The sequence below is a fragment of the Rhinatrema bivittatum genome, chromosome 6 (genome assembly GCF_901001135.1).
Source record: "Rhinatrema bivittatum chromosome 6, aRhiBiv1.1, whole genome shotgun sequence".
NCBI classification, from domain to species: domain Eukaryota; kingdom Metazoa; phylum Chordata; class Amphibia; order Gymnophiona; family Rhinatrematidae; genus Rhinatrema; species Rhinatrema bivittatum.
Window position 1 is genome coordinate 327,397,251 of NC_042620.1, and position 25,667 is coordinate 327,422,917.

Genomic DNA, 25,667 nt, shown 5'->3' on the forward strand with positions numbered 1-25,667 from the left:
GCTGTCTTCTCATGATGCAGTCCATATGCCTGCATGAAATGTTCATTCTTTTGTGATAAACTCTCCATTATCGGTACAGACCACTTTCAGCTTCTTGTACATAGGTCTGTGAAAGTATTTAGAACTTTCTTTGTGCCTAAGGAGAAATACGTTCAGCTTCTGGCTGCAGTAATATAAATATACACCAGCTATCACCAATAGAATCCACTGGCGCATCAGTCCACGTAAATCCATGTCTACTAGCTCCAGTCGGAGCTAATAGACAGGAAATCTGCGCAAAACAAATTCTGCAAACTTCATATTGGTCAAAATAACACAATTTACATGACAGTTCAGTAATAACATTTTAAATTAGTACAGAAAAGTTATTTCTTAAAGATGCAGAATTTTAAATATTTTGAGCAGAATTTCCCTAGAAATTCACTGTAAGAGTGTCCCTTCCACTCGCTCTCCCTACTCCCCTGGCCACTTTGCCCCCTCAGGCCCCAACTCCTCCACCTGACAGTAACTCTCCCTTCCACTCTATTGCCAGTTCCAGAGTTTGACCCCATTCTCAGTACTGCCCCTCACACAGGCTCCCTCTCTCTAGTACACACACACACACATCCTCATACAGTCTCTCTCTCCTCACAACTCACCACACCTTCACAATCTCCTCATATATAGGCTCCCTCTCTCTAGTACACATCACACCCACCCTCATATACAGTCTCTCTTCCACACTCACACACCACCTTCACAATCTCCTCATATATAGGCTCCCTCTCTCTAGTACACATACACACACCCTCATATACAGTCTCTCTCTCACACTCACACACCTTCACAATCTCCTCATATATAGGCTCCCTCTCTCTAGTACACATAACACACACCCTCTATTACAGTCTCTCTCTCACCCTCACACACCTTCACAATCTCCTCATATATAGGCTCCCTCTCTCTAGTACACATACACACACCCTCATATACAGTCTCTCTCTCACACTCACACACCTTCACAATCTCCTCATATATAGGCTCCCTCTCTCTAGTACACATACACACACCCTCATATACAGTCTCTCTCTCACACTCACACACCTTCACAATCTCCTCATATATAGGCTCCCTCTCTCTAGTACACATACACACACCCTCATAATACAGTCTCTCTCTCACACTCACCACCTTCACAATCTCCTCATATATAGGCTCCCTCTCTCTAGTACACATACACACACCCTCATATACAGTCTCTCTCTCTCGCACACTCACACACCTTCACAATCTCCTCATATATAGGCTCCCTCTCTCTAGTACACATTACCACAACCCTCATATACAGTCTCTCTCTCACACTCACACACCTTCACAATCTCCTCATATATAGGCTTCCCTCTCTCTAGTACACATACCACACCCCTCATATACAGTCTCTCTCTCACACTCACACACCCTTCACAATCTCCTCATATATAGGCTCCCTCTCTCTAGTACACATACACACACCCTCATATACAGTCTCTCTCACACTCACACACCTTCACAATCTCCTCATATATAGGCTCCCTCTCTCTAGTACACATACACACAACCTCATATACAGTCTCTCTCTCTCTCTCTCTCTCACACTCACACACCTTCACAATCTCCTCATATATAGGCTCCCTCTCTCTGACACCTACACTCAAGCATCCCACCCCTCACGCACGCACATTCTCTCTCACCGGGGCCTTCCTTCTTCACCACGAGCGAGCACACCTCCGGCACACGGGGTGCCTTCCATCTTGGCCGCTGCGAACAGAGTGCGTCCCGCGGCATGCCGGGGTCTCCTGTGCTATTTTCTGCGTCGGAGGGAGGATGGAATTGTGCGCAAATTCTGCGCTCCGCAGTAGCGCAGAATTCCCCCAGGATTAGGACTTGCCTCAAATTCTTTTCTTGAATGTTTTATCTTTTGATGCAGCCTTCACATATAGCATAAACGCCTGCGTGTTTTTTTTTTTTATTTTGTCCACTTTTGTTCATAGATTTGTCATAGCTCAAATGTGCAAAGTGTTCGTGCCACAGATTGGCATACTTGTGCAATATTTGCATGATCACTACTGGTATAGCTTCGGTGTTCGTTCGGTAATGCCACAGCCTTTTCATGCAGTGAACGGAATTTCTTTGCCATTTTTTTTTTATTTCAAGACTGTTTTTCACAAATCACTTTCAGTTCAGCATCTGTTAATTTGGAAACAGATATGAGACTTGTCAGCTACTTCAGATACATAGAGTACATCTTCAGCTTCATAGTCGTAGTCCCCATATGGCCTAAATTAAATACTTCCTAATCCTACAGCTTCCTTGGATGTGCCATCTGCCATTTGTGTTAGATCTGTCCTGTACTGCAGTGTAGTATCGAGTAATTCACACTGACCAGTTAAATGATTTCAGGCACCAGAATCGACTGAAAATGGCTTTGTCAATTCTCTTTTGATCTATAGAGTTTGTTTTTTACATGGAATGCATATTGCTGCTTGGTGAATCCTGCGGTCACATCATTAAACAACCCTCTAGCTCTGATTTTTTTTTATTTTATTTTTTTCAGCTTTGATCCATTTCATTACTGAAAAAATATTTAATTCCTTTTGTGTATTGAAGATTATTCCCTTAAGTACAAAATAGCAGTCTCTCTTGTAAAATGTCCAAATTTTCTTAAAATGGTAGCATTTTATTTTCTGTCTCTTTTTCTCTGAAGTTTTCTCCAATGCCAATTCAAGAACCTGTTGCAATCCCTTTTCTAGTGGCGTTCCTCCGCATGACTAATTTTCTCTGAAGTCAGCTCAGATATACTGCACATATCAAAACTTCTAGCCACTCCATGGTATCCCTAGTGATGTAACTTCTGGCTCCTAGGGCTTGGAGTGCAGCTAACGATTCCCCACATTACATGTACGGAGTAGCAGACTCTTCCTTCTCCACGTGAGAGATTTATCTCACACTTAAGGCTCAGATCTTTCTTCAAGGCTACATCCTCTATTTGCCCACTTCAGATGTTGCCAGAAACCTTTTGCCATAGTTTGGTTAATACAAGACCTGCTTGTGAGGTGCTTAACGTATTGACCATTATATTCATGGCATCCTGATCCTTTTACTTCAAGACACTTTTTTACTTCCTGTGTAGCTGTTTACATCAGATGGACCAGAATCTGTCCAAAATCCATTTTCTTTTTAGAAAAAAGGATCTCAAATCTCCAGGTTAGATAATTGCTGGAATTCAGCATTTCAGTTTGATTTATAGCATTTTCAGACCACATTTTTTAAAATTGCTTTCGTGGAAACATGATGGTCCATCTCGTTCTGCCTACCCACTTAATTTGTGTAGCCTTTACAATTCGCAGCACTCCCTCAGGCATCCCAGGCTTTTCTTGAATTCAGATACTGATGTTGTCTCCACCAGTTACACTGGGACGCTGCTCCACACATCCACCACCCTCTCTGTAAAGAAATATTTCCTAAGATTATTCCTGAATCCCCTTTCACCCTCATCTCATGACCCCTCGTTCTACAGCCTTCTTCCCATTGAAAAAGGCTCACATCCTGTGCATGGGAAAACCTTGGGAGATATTTGAATGTCTCTATCGTATCTCCCCTATCTCGCCTTTCCTCTAGGGTGTACACGTTTAGATCTTTGTCTATCCTCATATACTTTAGAATGAAGACCACTGACCATTTTAGTAGCCTCCCTCTGGACCAGCTCCATCCTGTTTCTATCCTTTTGAAGGTGGGGTCTCCAGGACTGTGCACGGTTATCCCAAGTGAGGCCTCACCAGGGACCTAAGGGCAGCGTCACCTCCCTTTATCTTGCTGACCAGTCCTCTCCCTAATCAGCCAAGCATCTTTCTGGCCTTATGCATCTGTTTGGCCATCTAAGATCATCAAATACAGTCATTCCAGATTCTGTATTATGTTTGTGTTTTAGAAGAATTTCTCCTCCATTACTGTACCTCTCCCTCAAAACTTTACAGCCCAAATGCATTACTCTGCATTTTTTAGCATTAAATCTTAGCTGCAGTCTCCAGATCTTTCCTTGAGCTTTGCCGGATCCCTCCTCATGTTTTGCCACTCCTTCCTGGATGGTCTACCCTGTTGCATGTTTGGTGGTTGTCTGCAAAAGACAAACCGTTGCTGAATGTCCTTTCCGCTATGCGGCTCACTAAGATGTTGCAGGACTGATTCCTTGAGGCACACACTCACAGCACCCTCCTCCTCTGAGTAAGCTCCATCACCAGTAACCTTTGTCGCTTCCCACTCAGGGAGGTTTCCTCTTTTGTAAAAGCAGTGCTGATTTACAGCTCTGTGTTGAATAAAGTAAACTCGCACAGAATCTGGAGTCAAGTGCGCACGCAGAGAGCAGTACGGAAGCCCTAATAGCTCAAAACTAACGAACTTAGTACAGTCCAACGTGGTGACATGAAATACATTTCCAGCATTCGGTAAACCTGAAGTTCCATAACCCCCCCCCCCCCCCCCCCGTTTCCAACCATCTGATCTTTCTGGCTGGCGCGGTCTCCCTTCTCAGAGCTGTGTGGCCACTGAATGCTTTCTTCTCACTTTTCCATAGGTGAACACGACCGTGATATCTACCTCAACTTGTGCTAATGCCGGTGGAGCTCCAGTCATCACTTCCACCTCGGCAGGTGCCCTCAGCCCTGTAACGTCAGCGGTCCCAGCGCAAACAGCCGTGCAGCCCATCCTTGTGACGCCAGCTGCCGTAGGAAGACCAGGTACGTCCTGACCAACTGAATTGCCAAGGGCGTGGCTTGTTCTACAGACACATCCCAATAGGGTCAACATTGTTAAAAGCAGACATGCTTTGCTGAGGTTAGGAGGCTCTAGAACAAGTGTCTTTCTTGTAAGAATCAAAGGAGCAGGCTCAGGAGTAAACACAGAAAGGGTGGTGGAGACCCAGTAACAGAACTCAAGAAACCCTGGTTGTTATGGAGCAAAAGGAAAACAAGACATCAGCTGGGGTCTGTGGCAATGCACCAGGCCTACCTGGATAACTTTTGAAACCTAACCAGCTATATATTTGTTGTACATCTCAAAGTCCAGGTATCCTTCCACCTTTGCTGAGCCACCTCATACATCCCCCCAAGCTTTACGGGCAGCTTGGATCTTGTATCCAACTTCCGGTCTGTCCAGCATTGCTCTGATGGCAGTGCTGGTGGCGTAAGCTGCCGACGTTACTATCAAAGCGCAATGCTCAGCAACACTGGTAGGTTATGTAAGGTCTGCTCGGGAGGTGTTTTGTTCAGTGTGTGGGGGTTTTTAACATTAATCACTGTTTAACCAGCAGTTATTCTTTGAATATCACCAATTAGCTATTTGGGAACACGTTGCCAGATAACTTAAAACCTTCTGCGTTTACATCTTAACATTGCTGAATCGCTTCCTTGGCTAAGTCCAAATATCAGCATTAGCCAAATAACATATTCGTCTATCTCAGCTCTGCCCAAAACTCCCTACCTGATCCATCCTAAGTATTAGCAGGCTCCCTCTCCGTGACTGCTGGTTCAGGAAAGTATCCCCCAACGTTGGGGGCAGTTATTTTCTTTTTCTGATTAAGAAGTTTTTAGTTTAAAAAAAAAAAAAAAAAGTTGTCCCGCGGCTTCCTGGGTCAGCAGTGCTGAGCCAACAGACCCCAGTTTTTCTGTGAGGGGGAGAGCTAGCAACCTTAGTGGAGCCTTCCCGCGTTTGTGAAGGGCCTCCTAGCAAGTGACTCCGCAGCAGTCCTGAAGTTGACATGAATAAAAGGGAAAATGTCATAATGCCTCTGTATCGCTCCATGGTGAGACCGCACCTTGAATACTGTGCACATTCTGGTCGCCGCATCTCAAAAAAAGATTAATTGTGATGGAGAAGGTACAGAGAAGGGCAACCAAAATGATAAGGGGAATGGAACAGCTCCCCTATGAGGAAAGGCTGAAGAGGTTAGGACTTTTCAGCTTGGAGAAGAGACGGCTGAGGGGGGATATGATAGAGGTTTAAGATCATGAGAGGTCTTGAACGAGTAGATGTGAATCAGTTATTTACACTTTCAAATAGGACTAGGGGGTACATTTAAGACTAATCGGAGAAAATTCTTTTTCACTCAACGCACAATAAAGCTCTGCAATTTGTTGCCAGAGGATGTGGTTAGTGCAGTTAGTATAGCTGAGTTCAAAAAAGGTTTGGATAAGTTCTTGGAGGAGAAGTCCATTACCTGCTATTAATCAAGTTTACTTAGGGAATAGCCACTGCTATTAATTGCATCAGTAGCATGGGATCTTCTTAGTGTTTGGGTAATTGCCAGGTTCTTGTGGCCTGGTTTGGCCACTGTTGGAAACAGGATGCTGGGCTTGATGGACCCTTGGTCTGACTCAAGTTCTTATGTTCTCCTCTTCCTGCCTCCTCGCTCTATTCTCCTTCCTGTGTCCCTATAAGGGTCCTGCCATCTCCTTTTTCTGCTGCCAGACTCCTCTCCTGCCTCCTTAGTGTGCACCCGTGCACTGCTGCTGCTGTGCTTGAGATGTAGGTTTATAAAATACCATGGTCATCCTATGCTCATTCTGAAGTGTTTGAGATTTTTGCTACTTCTGAGGTATATGGGAAGGAGGTGGGATTCACAGTTTGGATTCCCCCACCCCCCATCCCAATAGAACAGACTGTGAACTGTTGCAGTCTCCTGCAGTAACAGCTAATGCCTCCTGGGGAGATGCAGTAGCTAAGAGTGAACAGGAGATGGCGCTCTCTTGCTATCTTATCTTTAGGACCGGCTGGATCCAGCATTTAATCTGTACGGTTCTGTGAATTTCCACCCTGCCCCACCACCACCACCACACCAGTAAATGAGCAGGTAGCAATCTTAACCTCCTCTGTCATGGATTAACGACTTGTATGGCTGTATTAGTCCCAGGAAAGAGTGGATGCCATTATAATATCCCTCACTGGGCAGACAGATATTGTACATTTAGCTTCTGAGGTCTGGGAAGGCCCAGCTTCAGGTGTATCCCTTAAACATCAATTAGTAAAGTGATTGTGGATTTGTGCAGAGAGTTTATGGTTTCACATGTTCCGGAGTGTGCTCTTTAGAAAACTGTACCTGTGTTAAGATTCTGGGCATGCTTGGGACAGGCGTGGAGGGAAGAGGTAAGGAAAGGTTAAACGTTTAGATAAAAGCCACAGGGGGAAAGGTGCTGGTGTTGGGTGGAGTGTGGTAAGTTTTATGCTCCTCTACCCCCAGTGGAAACATTGCAGCTGGGGAGATGGCCTTTCTGTTGTCTCTTACTGGGTCACGAGTGACTTAAAAATCAAGGCACCTCTGTAGTTCCTGCTGTGTTTTTATAATGTGTTTAATCCTCTGTGGAGCTATAAAGGTTTGCTCTAATCTATGTAGGGAAAAATAATCTGATTATGGAAAGGAAACCATTTCTAAATCATGTCCACTGGAGGGAAATGGTAGTCGACTCTGCTTTATAAACTAATTCATGGGGGCTTTCTCCTCTTCAGCACTGACCAGCCCATATGAAAGCAAATGACATCTTCATCAGTTGGGTCAAGTTGTGGTAGCGCTGGAGGCCATACAGGGGGAAACATTTCACAATAGAGACTTTCCCCTGGCATATGCCCCCTAATCCACCTCTGTGGGAGAGTGACCCTCGTTGCTAACACCTTTGGTTCCCTGTATTGTTCATCGATAAAACAGAGAGAAGGTGAAGGAAATTAAAACCTTGAGTGAAAGGAACCTGCTTTGCTTGCTTTCTTGCACTCTTGACCAGTGTTTGCATTAAGACTGAAATGCAGCTGCTTTTGTTTAAAAAAAAAGTAAAGTTTTGAAGACCGCCTTCAGGCTGAGTGAAACCACTATTGGTAAAGGAAAGCTGCAGGATAGCGGTGACTCCACGTCTCGTCATAGATCAATCTTGATGTGAAGTGATTGTATTCTGCCTTGAGCAAAAAATAAATGTAGCCTATAAACCTAAGAGAGTATCTCCGGTCCCAGAGAGCCACAGACCAGCCTGCTGAACTTACAAAATGCAATTGCCCATATATTTTAAGATGAGGTGGTGCCTGCCTAATGGGACCCTATCCTTAGTGCATATGGCATGGAAGTTGTAGAGTTTAATAATAGATTGGGAGACTTTTTTTTTATTTTCTTAAGTATCCTTCCTACAAACAGACAGTACTAATCTTTACATAAAGAATGCACAGCATCCAATCTGTGAGAGTAGTTGGATGGAAAAGTTGATTTTTTTTTTTTTTTTTAAAAGCAAGGTCCATGAACTGACCATGCTGCTCACATTAGTCTCCTGTCTGGGCCCAGCCACGTTTTGTGCACATCATCGTCTTGCTTGTGCCTGTGAAGTGAGGCAAGCCTGCTGCTTAGTGCAGTGACCCTGGTAGACTTAGAGCAGTGCTGATGCCAGTGACTCACAGAAAGTGTCTCAGAAATGTAGGAACACAGAACTGATGGCAGAAAAGGAACAAATGATCCACCCAGTCTGCCCAGCAAGCTCATGCCAGTATCCGCTGCACTGTGCGGGTTATCCTCGTGCTTATCAGTTTCCCAGGCAGTAAAAGTCAGAGCCTTCGGATACTGTTTGAATCCAATTTCCATTAACCCTTGCTGTGGAAGTAGAGAGCAATGATGGAGCTGCATCAAAAGTAAGGGTAATAAAAGCCTCATTTAGTTACCCCCATGTTTATTTGTTCCCCAAACTGTAAAAGTCGAGGCCCTTGTTGCAGTCTGAATCCAAGTCCCCTTTTCCCTCTGCTGTTGAAGCAGAGAGCAATGTTGGAGTTGCATCAACAATATGAAGGCTTATTGGGTAAGGGTAGCAACTGCCACACCAGCAAGTTACCCCCATGCGCTCTTATTACATTTCCATCCTCTGCCTTTAGGAGATGCACAGTGATTATCCCATGCCCTTTGACTTCCTTCATTGTTTTCATGTTCATGGGCATTCCAGGCATCCACCACCCTCCCCATGAAGAAATATTTCCTGACATTGGTTCTGAGTCGTCCTCCCTGGAGTTTCATTACGTGACCACTAGTTCTATTGATTTGTTTCCAGCAGAAAAGGTTTGATTGTCGTCATTAAAACCTTTCAAGTATCTGAAGGTCTGTATCCTATCTCCTCTCCTCAATGGATATACATATTCAGATCCTTCAGCCTCTCCTCACAAGTCTTCCAATGCTGGCCCCTCACCATTTTGGTCACTCTCTTCTTTGGACCGCCTCTCCTGTCTTTATCTTTTTTGAGATATGGGCACCAGTACTGAACGCAGTACTCCAGGTGAGGCCTCACCAAGGACCTGTACAAGGGCATCACCATCTCATTTTTCTTACTGGCTTCTCCTCTATGCAGCCCAGCATTCTTCTGGCTTTAGCTCTCACCTTGTCACATTGCTTCACTGTCTTCAGGTCATCGGACACTACCACAGCACGGTCCCTCTCCCAGTCAGTGTGCATTAGACTTTCACCCCCCCCCATCACATACAGCTCTTTGGATTACTGCCCCAGATGCACTCCCGAGCTTCTCATTTTGTTCATGAGTCTGTGGGACCGTATGAAAAGCTTTACTAAAATCCAAGTAAATCACATCCAGCGTTTTCCCTGATCCAATTCTCTGGTCACGCAATCAGAAACATCAGATTTGTCTGACAGGACCTTTCCCTCGAGAATCCATGCTGCCTCGGGTCCAGCAACCTGCTGGATTGCAGATAGCTCATTATCCTTCCCTTCAGCAGAGTCTCCATTACTTTTCCCACCGCCGAGGTGATGTAACCGGTCTGTAGTTACCAGCCTCCTCTCTGCTCCCACTCTTGTGAAGCGGGACCACCACCGCTCTCCTCCAATCACTCGGCACCACTCCCGTTTCTAGGGATCTATTGAACAGGTCACACAGCGGATCCACCGGCAATCTCTGAGCTCTCTCAGTATTCTGGGATGAACCTCATCAGGCCCCATGGCTTTGTTCACTTTCAGTTTCCCCAGCTCTTCCCATACATTCTCTTCTGTAAATGGAGTTACATCTACTCCACTCCCCTCCAGTTTCTTGTTAACTAGCGACGGTCCTTCTCCAGGGTCCTCTTTAATGAACACAGAACTGAAGTATTCGTTTAATATTTCTGCCATTTCTTTCTTTCTCCACCCATTGATACTTTTCACCTTTCAATTTCACTTTACCACTTCGGACCTTTCTCCTTTCTCTGTATCTGAAAAATGTTTTTGTCATCTCACTTTTTTTGGCAATCCTTTCTTCTGTCTTACTTTTTGCTTTCTTGTTTTCTTTCTTCGTCTCCCTTCAGTCTTCTCCAGATATTCTTCCCTATGTTCCCCTTTTTGGGATCTTTTATATTTCTTGAATGCTGTTTAGTTTTTATTTTGGGGGGGGGGTTGGTTTGCCTTTATTTTATCAGCCACATCCCTTTGAGGACCAGATCGGTTTCTTATTCTTTTACTTTTGTTTACTTTTCTAACATACAGATTTGTTGCCTTTGTAATTGCTCTCTTTGGCCCAATTTTCCAACTCTCTTCTTCCAGTTTTCTAATTCTATCTCCAGGTACATCCCCATTTCGACAAAGTCCTTATTTTTAAAATTCAAAACTCGGGTCTTTGTGTGACCTCTCTGTATCCTATTTGCAGTATCAAAGAATATTATTGATCACTGGTGCTCAGGTGGGCACCCGCCCGGCATTGGTCAAGCACTAGGTGAGTGTAGCTCCCTTCCTCGTGGGTTCATTACCATTTGTTTGAACAGAGCCCCCTTGAAGGGCGCCCACTGTCTCTCTACTTCTGGTATATTCCATACAAGGGATTCTCCAGCAGATTAAAATCTCCAACAATCAACACGTCTCCCTTCTTTCCCACCTTTTGGATGTCTTCAACCAGATCTGAGTTCTTCCATTCGAGTTGCAGGCTGTAAAACACTTCAGTAACAATGAATGCACCATCATTTTTTTTTTCAGGATGGCCCATAATGCTGCATCTCTACCCCCACATTCCTTCCAGTTCAGTTGCTTGGATATTGTGCTTGACATAAAGAGCTGCTACTCTTTCTTTTCTGTCCTCTCTGTCCTTAAGTTATAGCCCAGTATGGCCGTATCCCAATCACGAGACTCAATGAACCAGGTCTCTGTTACGGCAGCTATCTTCAATTCCGCTTCCACCATTAAGGCCTGCAGGTCTGGGATTTTATTGCCCAGACTACAAGCATTTGTGGTCGTAGCTTTCCAACTTGTCTCCCTAAGATTGCTGCTCTTCCTAGTCATCTTTTCTGCTATTTTGAGCTGATTTTTTGTTTTATTCTCCCAATTCCTATATTGCTTTGGGGGGGGGGGGGGTGACATGGCAATTTCATGGCCACCCCTGCCTTCTAGTTTAAATGCCTCATGATATATGCTCTGAATTTCTCACTTAGCATCCTGTTTCCGGACAAATGTAGACCATCCTTACTGTTCCATACATGGCCCCCATCCACCAATGTAACCAAATGTACTTGAGATATACCATGCGTTGAGCCAAACATTGAAGTTATCTATATGGCAGAGCCTTTCCTTCCCCCTTTCCATGAATAGATAAACATCTGAAAAGGAAGTAGTCTTTGCCATGTCTCTAATCTTCATCCCCAGGTTTTGGAAATCTTTCTGAACTGCAAAATAACGTGTCTAGCAAGGTCATTGGTCCCCAGATAGATGATAACATTGATACTACTTTCTTCTATAATTGCATTGACTACTGGTTGGCATTTCTACTAGCTGAGGATCCTGGAAAGCATTTAATTGTTGTCCCCATCAAAATTATTACCCAAATTGGTTCCTTTGAGTCTCCCAGCAGAATCAGCTTCCTTTTATGACCTCTGATAATGTTTAAGGGTTTCTGGGTACGCAGGGTGACTACATCCGTTTTCAGATATCACCTCATTTTCTATTCCTGGAGGTTCTTCGTTATCCAATTGTTGCCCAGCACTTGGGCCAAAGAGCACTTGCACCTGGGCATGGGATTGATATGAAGACGGAAAGGACTAGATCTTTATCTCCATTACCTGCTATTAATTAAGTTGACTTAGAAATAGCCACTGCTATTACTAGCAACGGGTAACATGGAATAGACTTAGTTTGGGTACTTGCCAGGTTCTTATGGCCTGGATTGGCCACTGTTGGAAACAGGATGCTGGGCTTGATGGACCCTTGGTCTGACCCAGCATGGCATTTTCTTATGTTCTTATGTTCATTAAAGCAAAAGATGTTTTTTCTTAAATATATTGTTCTTCCTGATGCAGTTATGTGTAGATATCCTAGATTTCAGCTGACACTGTGCCAGGCCCTGCTACGTTTTGGGCCTGCGCCATTAGGAGTCTGATCTCAGGATATTCTGATACTCCTTTCCCGGAATGAGTGGCTCCAGAAACTTCAGATCACTGTGGGCATTCGGATATCCTCTTGCTAGCATAGGCATATCCACAGCCTCGTAGCCACGGTTTGCCATCTGCCCGGTATCATCTTTTAGCTGTGTTCAGATGATTATGTAACTCTACCAACAAGAACTGAATGGGGTGAATGTTTTGGTTTGTATTGTGTTTGAATAGTATGTATATGATTTTTATATTGTGCATTGCTTGATTTAATGTAGAAAAGCGATTCAGTAAATCAAACTAACACTGTTGTTGCAGTCATTTGCTATGCTCTGTATCTGGAGGTTGCAGAGCAAAAACCACCTTGAATCGCATAGCAGGTGCTGAGCTTCACTTTAGCTCACGTACTGATCCTAATATCTCACCACTGGCCACCATTTTTGGTTAACCTTGTGGACATTTGGAGGGTCCATAGCACACTTCAGGCCTACCTGTCCATGTGCACCCTACACCAGCAACCTCCTGCCCACCAACTGGATTCTGTTTGTATGTAGGCAAATTCCCTGCCTGCGAGTTATCACCTAGTGGTTTCTAGGGACACTGAGACACCCCACAAAGCTCAGGGATCTCACAGTTCCTACAAATGTTGTACCTACAGGACTAAATATAAAACATGCTGGTATGATGAATCACAGAGTTAACAAACTAAAGAGTTTATTAACAAATAGAATAATGAACAGAAAAAAAACTATTTGCATATAGCCAATAGGTAAAGTAGTGTTATCTAGACAAGTTTCTAGGAGCCCGATATTCAACCTGCACTCAGGACTTATCCAGCTATCTAATGAACTGCTGAATATGCAGTTATATTCAGCGGCTGCTAGATAGCTGGAGAAGTCACTTATCTGGCTATTTATTTTTACTCTGTCAATTTGTGGGCAGGCAATGGTGAATCAGGGCGGCACTACTTTCCAGTTAACTTAGCCGGATAAGTAGCCGTATTTGCTGTTTTCTGGTTAAGTAATCGGATAAGTTAGACCAGCCATAGATCTACTCTTACTCAGCCGGATATAACTTCTCTGGCCAAGTAGCGAAATATACGCAGATATTAAGTGGCACAACCGTGTCGCTGAATATTCCTCGTAATTTATCCGGATAAGGTATATCCCCCACTAGAACTGATGCAATATAACCAATGATAACGCAAGTCACTGCCTCCTAACCAATCACAGTGCAGAATGTTACAACATTCCTTCTTGTGATGAGTGGCGGGGGAGTATGCATGCCAAGCCTCACTCTGGGGTATGCAGCAGATTAACCTGTGTAGTCCTAGCTGTGAGAAACTGCAGGGCACAATAGGAATTAGGTTGTTACCTACCTTGTCTGTTCAAGGATTGCAAGTGTCCTCCATTATCCCTCCAAGAGTACTCCTCGTTATAGGCTGCTTATGTTCACACTTCCTATACCTTCCATTAGCCCCTCCTTCTCCACGATTTTCTGGTTGGGGGTGGGGGCCGCAGGAGGAATTACTCTCTCTCCAGGACCCTGAGCATTGTCCTAAGTCTCTAATATCTATAATCTTGCTGGACCTGAGATGCAGTTCAGTATAACTTTACTGATGACTGATTATACATTGAAATGAATGGCAATGTACAAGTTCTTTATTCTGTACAGTCCATTACATAATTGTTTTTTCCAAAAATCAGTGACTCTGTAATGGCTTTATCTGATACTTGTTTCCATATCCCATCTTAATTTAAGGGCAGTTTTGGAGTTTCCGCCCCCAAAATGGTGGATATAATACTTGAATTGGTCAAGATGACAATTTAAAGTCCATATTACGCATCCCTTAATCCATATGTCATACATACAGGCTGATTCAGTAAGAAATATGGGAAAATGAGCACCCAGCCACCTTTCCTGGACGTGCAATCCTATATTTAAGAGGGGTTGTGCTAAAAGGATGCACTAGGGACAATTACACACCTCTAGCACCTTCTTGTCCAGGAAAGCGGACTCTGTCAGCGGGTTCAGGAAATGGATTCTTAATTTTACGAGCGTCTGTTTTCCGAACCCACCAACAATCATCGGTTAGGAAAACGGATGCCGTTTAAAATTGAGCGTCCGTTTCTCCTAACCAGACTGGCTGGCACATTTTTATTTATTTTAACATTTTTGGTTTCCTCTGACTTAATATCGTTAGGATATTTTCAACATGCTAACCCCTTACGGTATAAGGGGTTATAGACGCATGTTGAAAGCACGCGGCCCAACCACGTGTCAAATAGTGCACATGGCCGAGCGCACTTTACACAATCAGCCCGATAAACATTTTATGTCTTATCCAACTTCCTCCGGGAGTATCCTGATTGGTGCTACGGTTCTCCTTATTTCTCTTCTTCTCCCAGGAATGAAAAACATCCATTCCTTTGGCTTGAACTTTGAGGGGTCAGGGGATCTCTTTGGGTCAGATCTTTTATAAAGATTTATTGTAACAGAATAATAAAATTAATATCCTATACTGTATTAACTTGTCTTAGCTCAGGCCAGGTGGGTAATACACACCACTGTGCCAAATAAAAGCGCTCTACGTTTACACTCGTGCAGATTGAGTACTAGGGTATGGTTCATGCTTGGTTGATTGACTGTGCTCCCTTGTATTCTCATATTGAGCTCCTACTCCACAATGTGTTCTGGTCTTTCATTTGGACTTGTATAAAAACCAAGGTTCAAATTTGTTTTTCCTTCCAGCCATTTGCTTGTTGTACCTGCAGTCTTTTTGCCTTCGTTTGTCATTGCTCATGTTGTCATAAAGGAACCTCCTACTCCAAGATAGTTGTAACATATTAATAGATAACACTACTGGGAAATGTTCAAGAGAGCACGGAGAGACGTCATTTTGAAGTCTTTAGACTCTACACTTTGCATATTGTGATTAACAGTTCAGTCTGACTGCACCATTTACCTAGCATTTGATTTATTCACTTGCCCAGCAGACCCCATATATGGCCACACATCGTAAATCTTAACTGCTGGAAACACTCAATTAGCCAATCACATTGTCCATGTGAATTATTGCATCAGCCCGTATTGGCAGTTGCATAGACTAATCTGGCAACGCCCTTACCCCAACAGCTTAAAGCCTTAAACAAGGCAAACTAGCCCAGAGTCTCTCTTTTCACAGCTCAGGGCAGGCGTCACTAGCTTCTACTTCTCGCATTATAGTGTGCTAAACATTAAATCCAGAAAGCAGTGTTTTGCACGCAAAGTTATTTAAGAAATTTGTGCCATAAAATATAATGCATGTGACACCTCAGTAAACTGCCCACCTTGTCCTCTTAAGCAACAGTTCTTCGTGATACTGAATATATTTTTTATTTTTTTTAAACCAGTGCTGCCGTCGGTGCCCCTCTCGTTTTACCCGCTCCTCCAGCACCCCCACCTCCTGCTAATGAGACGGTGGATCCTGGGAGCGTCCCACTGCCGCCACCACCGCCATATTCCTGCGATCCCAGTGGCAATGATCTCCCCCGAGGTAAGGTACCTTCCGCAGGACATAATCTGTAATCTGATAACGCTGTCTGAAAATATTCTAAAGGGGATATGGAGAAGTGAAATGTCCCCAAAGGAGTTGAGCTTTTCTCTATATTTTTAATTCTTTCACAGTATGACTACCTAATCTGGTCCAACATTTTGGACTATGCATAAGACTTGAATTGGCGAATCCGATAGGTTAGTTTAAACATGCCCATGTAAACCCAAATCTAATATAGCTGGCAATGAATCAGTCCTTCAGAGCTGTGGTTTTCTTGTCAGGGTGGGGGTGCTTTGAGATTTGTAGTTAGTGCCACACGCATACAGCAAAGAGAGAGAATAGTCAAAATGTAGTCTCTTTTTTTGATGTTTAGGAGTTTTACTATTGTGTAGAAGTCTGAGGTAAGCAGGAAGATTGTGTTCCCTAAATCTTGGCCTGAACCCATGACTGTAAACGATGCAGAGATGAGCTGGAAATGACCACGTCAGATGGTACAAATTTGGGTTCCACTGCATGCTGAAGGGCGTGGGGAGATTGTGGGCCTCTTGTCAAGGAAGACGCTTCTCTTTAGGTGCCTGAAGTTTGATAGGAATTTAAGAACTGAAATTTTAAGTTTTTAGGCTGAAAATGTGAGACTGAGGCCAAGTGTAGGCCTGCTAAATCTTGTCCTAGATATAGGTGCCTGGGTTGGGGACTTAGCTCTGGAAATTCAGCACTGAGTGCCTAATTTGCCTGACATGCTCCATCCACCTTTTTAGGTTTCTAAATATCTGTACCTGAAAAGAAATAGCTAAATGTCGGTGAACAGAGAGAAAGTTTTGCAAATCTAGGTGCCTAAAATTTGCATTAGGCATCTAGATTTTTTTAAATATTGACCCCTATGATCTTAATTTCCGGGGTCAGTTAATAGGAATTTGGCAAGAAATGCCCACAGCTGCTATAACATGCCACCTAGGACAAGCTCCCATAGACACCACCAGGACAGTTTTAGAAACTCTGCCTCTGCTTTCTGATCTAATTTAAGGGCTGTTTTCTTAGCATCCAGTCAGATGAATCCAGAACAAGTAATGGTTATGCACCTCTACCAGCAGATGGAGACAGAGCAAACTGATGTCACAGTATATACACTCCTGCAGTGACATCAGCCTGCCATTATTTTCCGTCTCCAGCAGATGGCGGATGTGCATCTCCCTACTGGGGATTGCTTCAGCTTTTAGAAGGAGAATTTAAAAAAAGGAAAATTAATTGCCCCGCTCTCCTGCTGTGATACTAAATGGTCCCTCCCCCAGTCGAGAACTCCTGAGCTGATTTCCGTGGTCCCTCAGATAAATGCCTTCGTCCGGTAGCTGGTTTTTCAGCCGGCGGTGCAGGAAACAGAGCGCGGCGGTGATGGTATATGCCCTCTCCCCCCCCCCCCCCCCACAGCTGGAGACCCTCCTCTGTGCTCAGCCAGGTAAGGCAAAGCTCATGTAATCTTTAAAAAAAAAAAAAAAAAAAAATTAGAGACTGAGAGAGAGGGTATTTATTGTAAGGTTTCCTCCTTCCCCTGGTCTCTGTGCTCAGCGAGCTGTTCTGACATTCATCCTGCTCCATGGGAGGTCGAGGGACGTGGGTTAGCCTGGCGGGTTAAGCAGCCTCTGTAGGCTAGGCTTTTTCGCTGCGTAATGTGATAGGCCTCAATGGCTTTTTGCATGCTTTGTACAGGCTGACCTCTACAGGATTGTCTGTTCAATCTGTGCATCTAGCTGGGCGTCCAGGTTGTGTGTCCAGTTTTTGAATGCTTAGTCGGGCCTTGTAGTCTTTGCGTCCAAGTTAAGCCGCTCCTTTAGTGGCCACATGCTTACCTGTGTGCACAAGTTGCACATTTCTGTGCAGCACTTATCCTAGGGGGACGCCTTGGTGTGAGATGCCTAGAATTTTTGGGCATCTTAAAAACAAAACAAAACACAGCTAGACGCACGCCTCTGTTGCTGCTCGAGGTTCCTGGGGCAGATTCCATGTCTGAGCCAAAGAGAAATCCCATTTTGGTTTCCTTTCGTAAAGCCTCTTGTTTTTTTCCTGTGATGGAGGCCAGTCAAAAATAAATTGATCTCGAGTGAGGCATCCCAGAGGCTAATTTCAAAGGGGGCTGAATTTTGAAAGGCCTGTACCCTCTGGATCCAGTGGTAAGAGCGATTTACGTTTTCTAAGGGTAGATGCACTTGTGTGCGCAGTCTCCAAGTGGACCACTATTCCCCGTGGAAGAAGGCGTGGCCTTGAAGGATAGTCATGATAGAGATTATCCTTAAGCAAGCATTTGAAGCAGTGGGAATGACCTTGCAGATCGCTTCTTGTTCCTTGCTGGCTCGCTCGCTCTTTGCTTCTCTCCCAGGAGGTCAATGACTCGGGGGGGGGGGGGGGGGGGGAGTTATGGAACCAGCTGCTGCCTTCTTGGTGGATGTGGGCTGTAATTTGGTTCATACTTCAGCCAGAAGGGTAGCTTCAGTAGTAGCCGACAGGCATCAGTTATGGCTGAGAAATTGGTCGGTCGATGCGACCTCCAAGGCTAACCAACAAATTCACTCTTATTAGGGAGCGAGTTGGAGAAACTGGCCAGTAAGTACTTCCTCGTCTGCCGGGAGGATAAGAAGCAAATGCCACGCTCTTTTAACATGAGGGCACGTTTTCGACTATAGAGGAGTGACCTTTCAGACAACCCAGAAGGGGCGCAGGCTCAGGGAGTGGGACCTCCCAAGCCTCCCAATGAAGGTTTGCCGACCCATCGCTGGGAAAAGAGATAAGGGGATGCTTCTCTTGTCAGAGATGGGCCAAAATCACATTGGATCAGTGGGTCCTGGAGGTGATACGAGAAGGATATGTGATGGTTTGCCAGTGTTCCTCGGGATGTGTTCATGGAGACTCCCTGCAGAAGAAGCAGGCAGTGGGAGGGTATATTGGCAAGGCTTCTCAGTCTGAGGGCTGTAGTTCCAGTGCCCATGTCTCAAAATATGGGGCGATATTCTATTTATTTTTCTGCTGCCCTTTTTATCCCATCCTGGATCTCAAAGGTGTCAACTGTCATCTGAGAGTGGAACATTTTTGCATGGAAACCTTGCCCTTTGCGATAATGGCTGTGCAGTCAGAATTTCTGACCTCTCTGGATCTGTCCAAAGTGTATCTTCATATTCCCATCTAACTAGAACATTTTCTGTGGTTCGCAGTTCTGGGGTGTCAGTTTCAGTTTCGGGCACTGCCCTTTGGTCTGGCCGTTGCTCCCAGGACCTTTTCCAAGGTAATGGTAGTAGCTGTGATAGAGTTGAGAGAGGATAAAGATCCTAGTACACCCATATTTGAACGATTGGCTGATTCGAGCCAAGTTGCTGGAAGAGAGCTGCCTGGTGACTCCCCAGGTGATTGCCCTGTTGCAGGGGAGTTCACTGTCGGGGGCTGACCTTGCAAGGGCGCTGGAATGAAGTGTCTCTCTGGGGACATCAATCATCTGGAAGCCAGGGCGGTTCGGTTAGCATGTTGCATTTCTGCGACAGGCCGCATGTCGATCGGTCCGGATAATGTCAGACAATGCAACAGTTGTGGCATACATCAATCGGCTGGGAGGTACCAAGAGCCAACAGCCAACTAATGTTACAGGAAATAGATCACCTGATGGAATGGGCAGAAGTGCATCTTCAGATGATCTCAGCCTCGCACGTAGCAGGAAAAGACAAAGTAAAGTAAGAACAGACTTTCTCAGTAGGGAGAGTCTGGACCCAGGAGAAGTGGGCATTGTCAGACGAGGCATTTCTACTGATTCTGGATCACTGGGGTCTCCCGTTCCTAGACCTGCTGGGGACTTTGCGCAATGCGAAAGTTCTGCAGCCGCAGGAGAGAGCTGAAGTCATTGGGGATTGATGCCCTAGTGCAGGAGCGGCTGTAAGACAAGTTGCTGTATGCTTTTCGTCCATGGCTCTTGGTAGCTCCAGATTGGCCCAGGAGATCGTGGTATGTGGATCTGTGGAGGCTCCTGATGGACTCTCCTCTTCATCTTCCAGCACAAGGGGGACATGCTGTGGCAGGAGCCTGTTCTTCACGAAGATCTGACTTGATTTTTTCTTACAGTATGGCCCTTGAACGGGCTCGCTTGATGCGGCAGTGATTTCTACCTTGCTAAGAGCTAGAAAGTTCTCCATTCCTTGGCCTAAATGCAGGTTTGGCGAGTGTTAAGGCCTGGTGTGAGGATTGAGGTACTCTTCCTTCTTTGGTCAAGATCCTGCTCATTTTGGAATTTCTGCTGGATGGCTTGAATAAGGCTTGGCCTTCAGTTATTAAAGGTACTGGTGGTGGCTCTTGCCTTTTACAGAGGTCAGGTGAATGGTGGTTTCTGTTAGCTCATCCTGATGTGGCCCCGTTTCCTGAAAGGAGTAAAACATCTTCACCCTCCTTTGTGTTTTCCGACGCTCCTATGGAGTCTTAATTTGGTATTGGATTTCTCGGCAGGCCCTAAGTTTAGACCGCTGCGTACTCTGTCCTTGCGCTTACTGACTTTGAAAATGGTGTTTCTTGTGGCAATTTGTTCGAACTGCAGGCCTTGTCTTGCCGGGAACCATTCCTCTGGGTGAATCCAGGGGGCAATACAGCTGCATACTGTTCCTTCCTTTATACTGAAGGTGGTCACTCAGTTTCATTTGAGTCAGTCCATCTCCCCTCCCGTCTCTGGACAGATAGAGAGATGTAGAGGAGTATCATCTGTTGCAACACTTGGATGTCAAGAAACACATTGTCAGGATATCTGGAAGTTACTGAGCCTGTGCGGAAATTGTCTCTTGACATTTGCCGAGATGCAAACTTGGTCCTCCTTACACCACCCTTTTCCATCATTTGATGTGCAAGCCCGAGAAGACGCAGCCTTTGCACGTGTGGTTTTAATTGGACCGCGGGCAGCCTCCCGCCCTATTCGGGAGTAGCTTGTTCTGGATTCATCTGACTGGATGCTAAGAAATGAGAAATTACTACTTACCTGATAATTTCCTTTTCTTTAGGACAGTCAGATGAATCCAGCTTCCCTCTCTTGGCTGCTGAATGATTGTAGTGTGGTCCTCCTGTGTGACTGTGTATTACAGGGATTACTGGTAAATTAGTTCAGTCCCTAGTCTAATGATAATTTCTTGTCTGAGCTCAGTGTTGCCTTTTGGCTGAGTATTGAAATGGTTATCTGTTTTTAATCGTGTTTTGCTAGTCTGTCCACAGTTGCTTTTACAGAGAATACTGGCAGGCAACTGTGACATCAGATTGCTCTGTCTCCATCTGCTGGTAGAGGTGCATAACCCACTTTGTTCTGGATTCAACTGACTGTCCTAAAGAAAAGGAAATTATCAGGTAAGTAGTAATTTCTCATTTTTCTTGTAGTAAATTTTTACCTTTGTCAGAAAACACTTCTGCTCCTAGAATGGGACTTAGGAATTTTTTTTTGGGGGGGGGGGGGGTCTGCACCATGCTATAGCTCCTAACGTCATTCAGTAGGGTAGAATTCCTCATTAAATATCCTATGGCTCGCATAATTACTGTGATGCTCTAATGTATTGTACGCTGCTTGCTAATGAAAGGCTTTCTGTGGGCATGGAAAGCTTGTATTTGTTTCCCTTCTAATTATTTATTTAAATTTCAGACCCTAAAGTTTTGCAGTATTACTTCAATTTAGGATTGCAGGTAAGTGCTGCTTTTTTTTGTGAGCTGGTGATTGTGCTGTGGTGCACAGTTGGGGAGTTTGCGTTAAGTACTGCCTGAGCAGGGACCTTTGTTTACAGATTTTATTTTTCCTGGGAATTTCAGTGTTATAATAAAGGAGAAAAAATAACTTTTCCACCAATTTTTTTTTTTTATTTAATCACATTGAAATTCCCAGGAAAATTAAAATCTGAAAATGAAGGTCCCCATGCATGAGGCAGTGGATAGATCTATAGTGTTTGCCATGTACTGTTTCCTTGTACCGTCAGAGAAAACTGTGTGTGAAGAAAAAAAAGTGGTTTTCATTACAAAAAATAAAAAATTGATAATCTGTAACAGAAGAGCCTGGTGCTGCAGATGAATCACCCTGATTGATTAGTACAGGGTTAATAATGGGTTTGTGGCAGTTTCATTACGGAATAACGTAATGAAACCACTTTTTTTTAATATATATATATATATATATATATATATATATATATATATATATATATATATATATATATATATATATATATATATATATATATATATATATACTATTAAAAAAGTGGTTTTCATATATATATATATATATATAGCTCTGGATGCTTTGAAAACAATTCTTCCTGCTGAAAGCAAATGTAAAATAAAACATTAATGTAGAAGATAACAGGTAAAGACCATTTAGCCCACCCCGTCTGCCAAATTGTTCCTATCTATGCTACTCAGAATAAGGCTATCTGACAGCTGTACAAACTCAACATGCTGGGCCCAATATTCAAAGATTATCTGGTTATCATAAATTATCCAGATAGAACGTAATCTGGATAAGTTAGGGGGTATTTACTGGCACGGATTTGCTGCTGAATATAACCGGGTAAGTTCTAGCTAGCCAGATAAGTTATATCTGGATGACTTTACTCCTGCTATTGAGCAACTCTAACTTGTTCAGTTAATTTAACTGGGTAAGGCTGAATTTTAGGGATTTATCCAGTTAAGATAACCAGATTAAGTTTCCCAGCCTCTATCTACTCATTGCCCACCCCCAAAATATCCGGTTATCTACTCAACCAGGTAAATACTTACCCGGGTAAGTGGCGGCCGCTAAACATAGCCGGATATTTGGCGAGTTATGCAATCCTGCCAGCAGATGGAGACAGAGATCACGGATTTGCTGATGCTGCACAGACAGCCTGCCAGTATTCTCTGTCCCCAGCAGATGGCAGACATGCATACCTTCTGTGGAAGTAGATAGGCCTGTCAGGAGTGCAACAGGGGAAGGAAGACTCCTTGAGGTGATAGTATGCCGTCCTCCCTCAGTTAAGCAGTTGGTCCTGAATCTTTTCGAGGAGCTCAGTGGCGAAGGCCTGTTAGCTCCCTTCTCTCGCAGACTCAACTGTTCCAGCTGAGGTAGGAAGCTTTAGGCTCAATTCCTTTTTCCCTCTGCTACGCTTTTCTCCTCTCCAGTTGACGGCTGTGTTTGGGTACTTCAAAGAAAGCATTTTTTTTTCTCCAGAGGCATGGCTCAGGGCTACAGGTGCCTCCCGGCAGCAGCGGCGAATCTTCTCTGGGGAAGTTGAATTCAAGCTGGAGACTCTTGCCCACGCTTCTGAGTGAGTTTCACTGGCAGAGTCCTACACGCACTTCCTGTGCAGCAGAAAGAAGCATGGGTGCCATTTTGATTTTCAGCAGCTGCGTGTGGAAGTTGCATCACCAGGCAGCAAGCATGGGAAGAGGCTTCTCATTTGCATTGCCTGCTGCATGCGACCAGTCCAGCCTCTCTCTTAGTTTGTGCCAAAGTGTTGGGAGGCTCAAGGGGACTTGGCCAACAGATTTTACTGCTGCAGGTGCCTCTTCCTCCAGAATGGAGGAGGCCAGCTGAGGACGACACCTGAGGAAGGGAGGAGCCTCTGGAATCTCCCAGAGAGGGGGAGGAGCTCTCCCCCCCCCCACCCCTTTTACTTATTTCCACAGGGGCTGAGATTTCCTTATCTAACCCTATGATGCCGGGAATGGATCTGGTGTCATTCTTTTGGGTGGAATTTCTTTTTTAAAGGTCTGCACACTTTTTTTTTTTTCCAGAGCTCAGGAAGAAAGGTGTCTGGGGTTAAGAGAAAAACTTCAGCTGAGGCAACCCTCCCCAAGGAGCAAGAAATGCCCAAGACCACAGTCTCCCCCTCCGAGGCATGACCAGCACTGGAGGGGAGAGGGGGGATATTGCTGTTTCGGAGAACTCTTCTGGTGACTCTGCTTTTTCTCTTGGTGATTTAGCAGACGTAGTCTTGGAGGAAGGTGAGATAATAACCAGGACATGGTGCTGCACAGGATCTTTGTACATTTATTCCCACTGTGACAAGTTGCTAGGCTTGTCTCTGATGCTGAAGGCATTGGGAACGGAGGCAGCCGAGTTTGATATGAGTGCTGCAGAAGAAAGACCTTTTTATGGCCAGTTTATGGAAGGCGTCCTGATTCTTTTCTGTTCATGAAGCGGTTCAGGAGCTGAATGATTTGGAGTGGAGTGTACTAGAGGCGAATTTTTAAGAGGGTAGGACCCTGGCAGGCATTTACCCTGTAGACTGTAAGGTGAGAGAGAAACTTCAGTTTCCAAAAGTGGCTGCCCTAGTGTGCAGGTGTCTGCTTGCTGCTGTATGGTGGTGCGGGCAAGGTTTTGACCCGCTATGCCCAGGAGGTTCTTGGTGAAGATGGTCCGTCCTTAGAGCCAGGAGAGGTGCTTTTGGCAGATGCAGGCTATGATTTGCTGCGCTCTGTAGCTCAAGGAGTGGTGTCAGTGATAGGAGCTTGACTTCTCCTGTGGTTGCACAACTGGTCGGCTGAAAACTATTTCTTTATTTTTTTTTTTTCAATTCTTTATTTTCAATTTTGAAATTTACCCAAGAACACTTGTACAGAAAATAAGTTGTTGTTCAAAGTACAATAATGACAAGAAGAAAAAAATATAATCAATACATTTGTCTTCAGTGTATCTAACAACTAAATTATAAGAACAGGGAGGGGGGGGGGAGGCAGAAAGAGCGTCAGGTTAGGAAAATTCAATTACTTAAAAAGAAAAGACTCTGCCCACTAGTGCTATGGCCTTATTACTCTGAGGGGGCAACAGGAGCTTCTTGCGGGTGGGTACACGTAAGAAGGCTCTGAGCTGGTCTGGTTCTGTATAAACATATTGTAAATTTCTATATCTTATACAGCATTTTGCTGGATATTTTAATATAAAGCTAGCACCTAGCTGGACAACCTCGGGTCTCATAGAGAGAAATTCCTTTCGTCTCATCTGGGTTACTTTTATAACGTCAGGGTAGATCCAAATAAGATGCCCAAAAAAGGATGCCTGTCTATTTCTAAGAAACATTTTTTAAGATAGAATTTCTCTCAGAAAGAAAAGCAAACGAAATAAGCATAGGCTTCCTTATATTGATCTCTGAGTCCAGAGAGGTTTCCAGAAAGTTTAAGTCCAAATTCTCCACTTGAGGTCCAACTGTGGCTTGCTCTGATCTTAAGTCCTTTTGCTGTAAGTAATAAGCCTTTACAATCACCGGTGTTGCAGCTTCTGGGATCTTCAAAACCTGATTCATATAAATCTGAACATATCCAAGGGGGAAGTAAACTGTTGTACCAGAAAATTCAATACCCTCAAGTTATGGGCTCTCAATGAATTCTCTATTCCCTCGTCTCTTACCCGTTATTTTTTCAGATATTATTAATTTTTGTTGAACTTTCTCTAAGTCCACTCTTTTTTCAAGTCCATCCATCTTTGTGTTAAAGGTCATTATTAACTTATTGTTTGCTATAGTTTGTTCTCTAGTATCCAGTGTTATTTGGGAAAGGGATTTAATAGATTGTTCTATAGATTTTAAGGCAGTCCAGATCCCGTCTAGTGTATTTGTTGCAGAATTAATCCCAATCTCCAGCTGACAATTGCCCTCAAACGATTTCCTCCCTCCTCCATGTTGCCTTGCTCACGCCACACAGTACCTTGCAGAGTGGAGATTATCTCTCCCGTTGTTTTGGATCCGAGCTTGGAGCAGCCTCCACTAAAGCTCTTCCTGGGAGTGCTGTCTCCTTTCCTGCT

The 25,667-nt window shown here is 44.3% G+C and overlaps 1 protein-coding gene across 1 annotated transcript in view; it reads left to right on the forward strand.

Annotated features, from left to right (window-relative positions):
• ALG13 (ALG13 UDP-N-acetylglucosaminyltransferase subunit) overlaps positions 1–21,672 on the forward strand; it is a 116,222-nt gene extending 94,550 nt beyond the window's left edge. Inside the window, exons 24-26 of the mRNA XM_029607981.1 lie at positions 4,589–4,751; positions 15,756–15,898; positions 21,540–21,672. Coding sequence (XP_029463841.1) covers positions 4,589–4,751; positions 15,756–15,898; positions 21,540–21,572 — 339 coding nt within the window. The 3' untranslated portion in view covers positions 21,573–21,672. The remainder of the gene's footprint in view (positions 1–4,588; positions 4,752–15,755; positions 15,899–21,539) is intronic.
• The last annotated feature ends 3,995 nt before the right edge of the window (positions 21,673–25,667 follow it).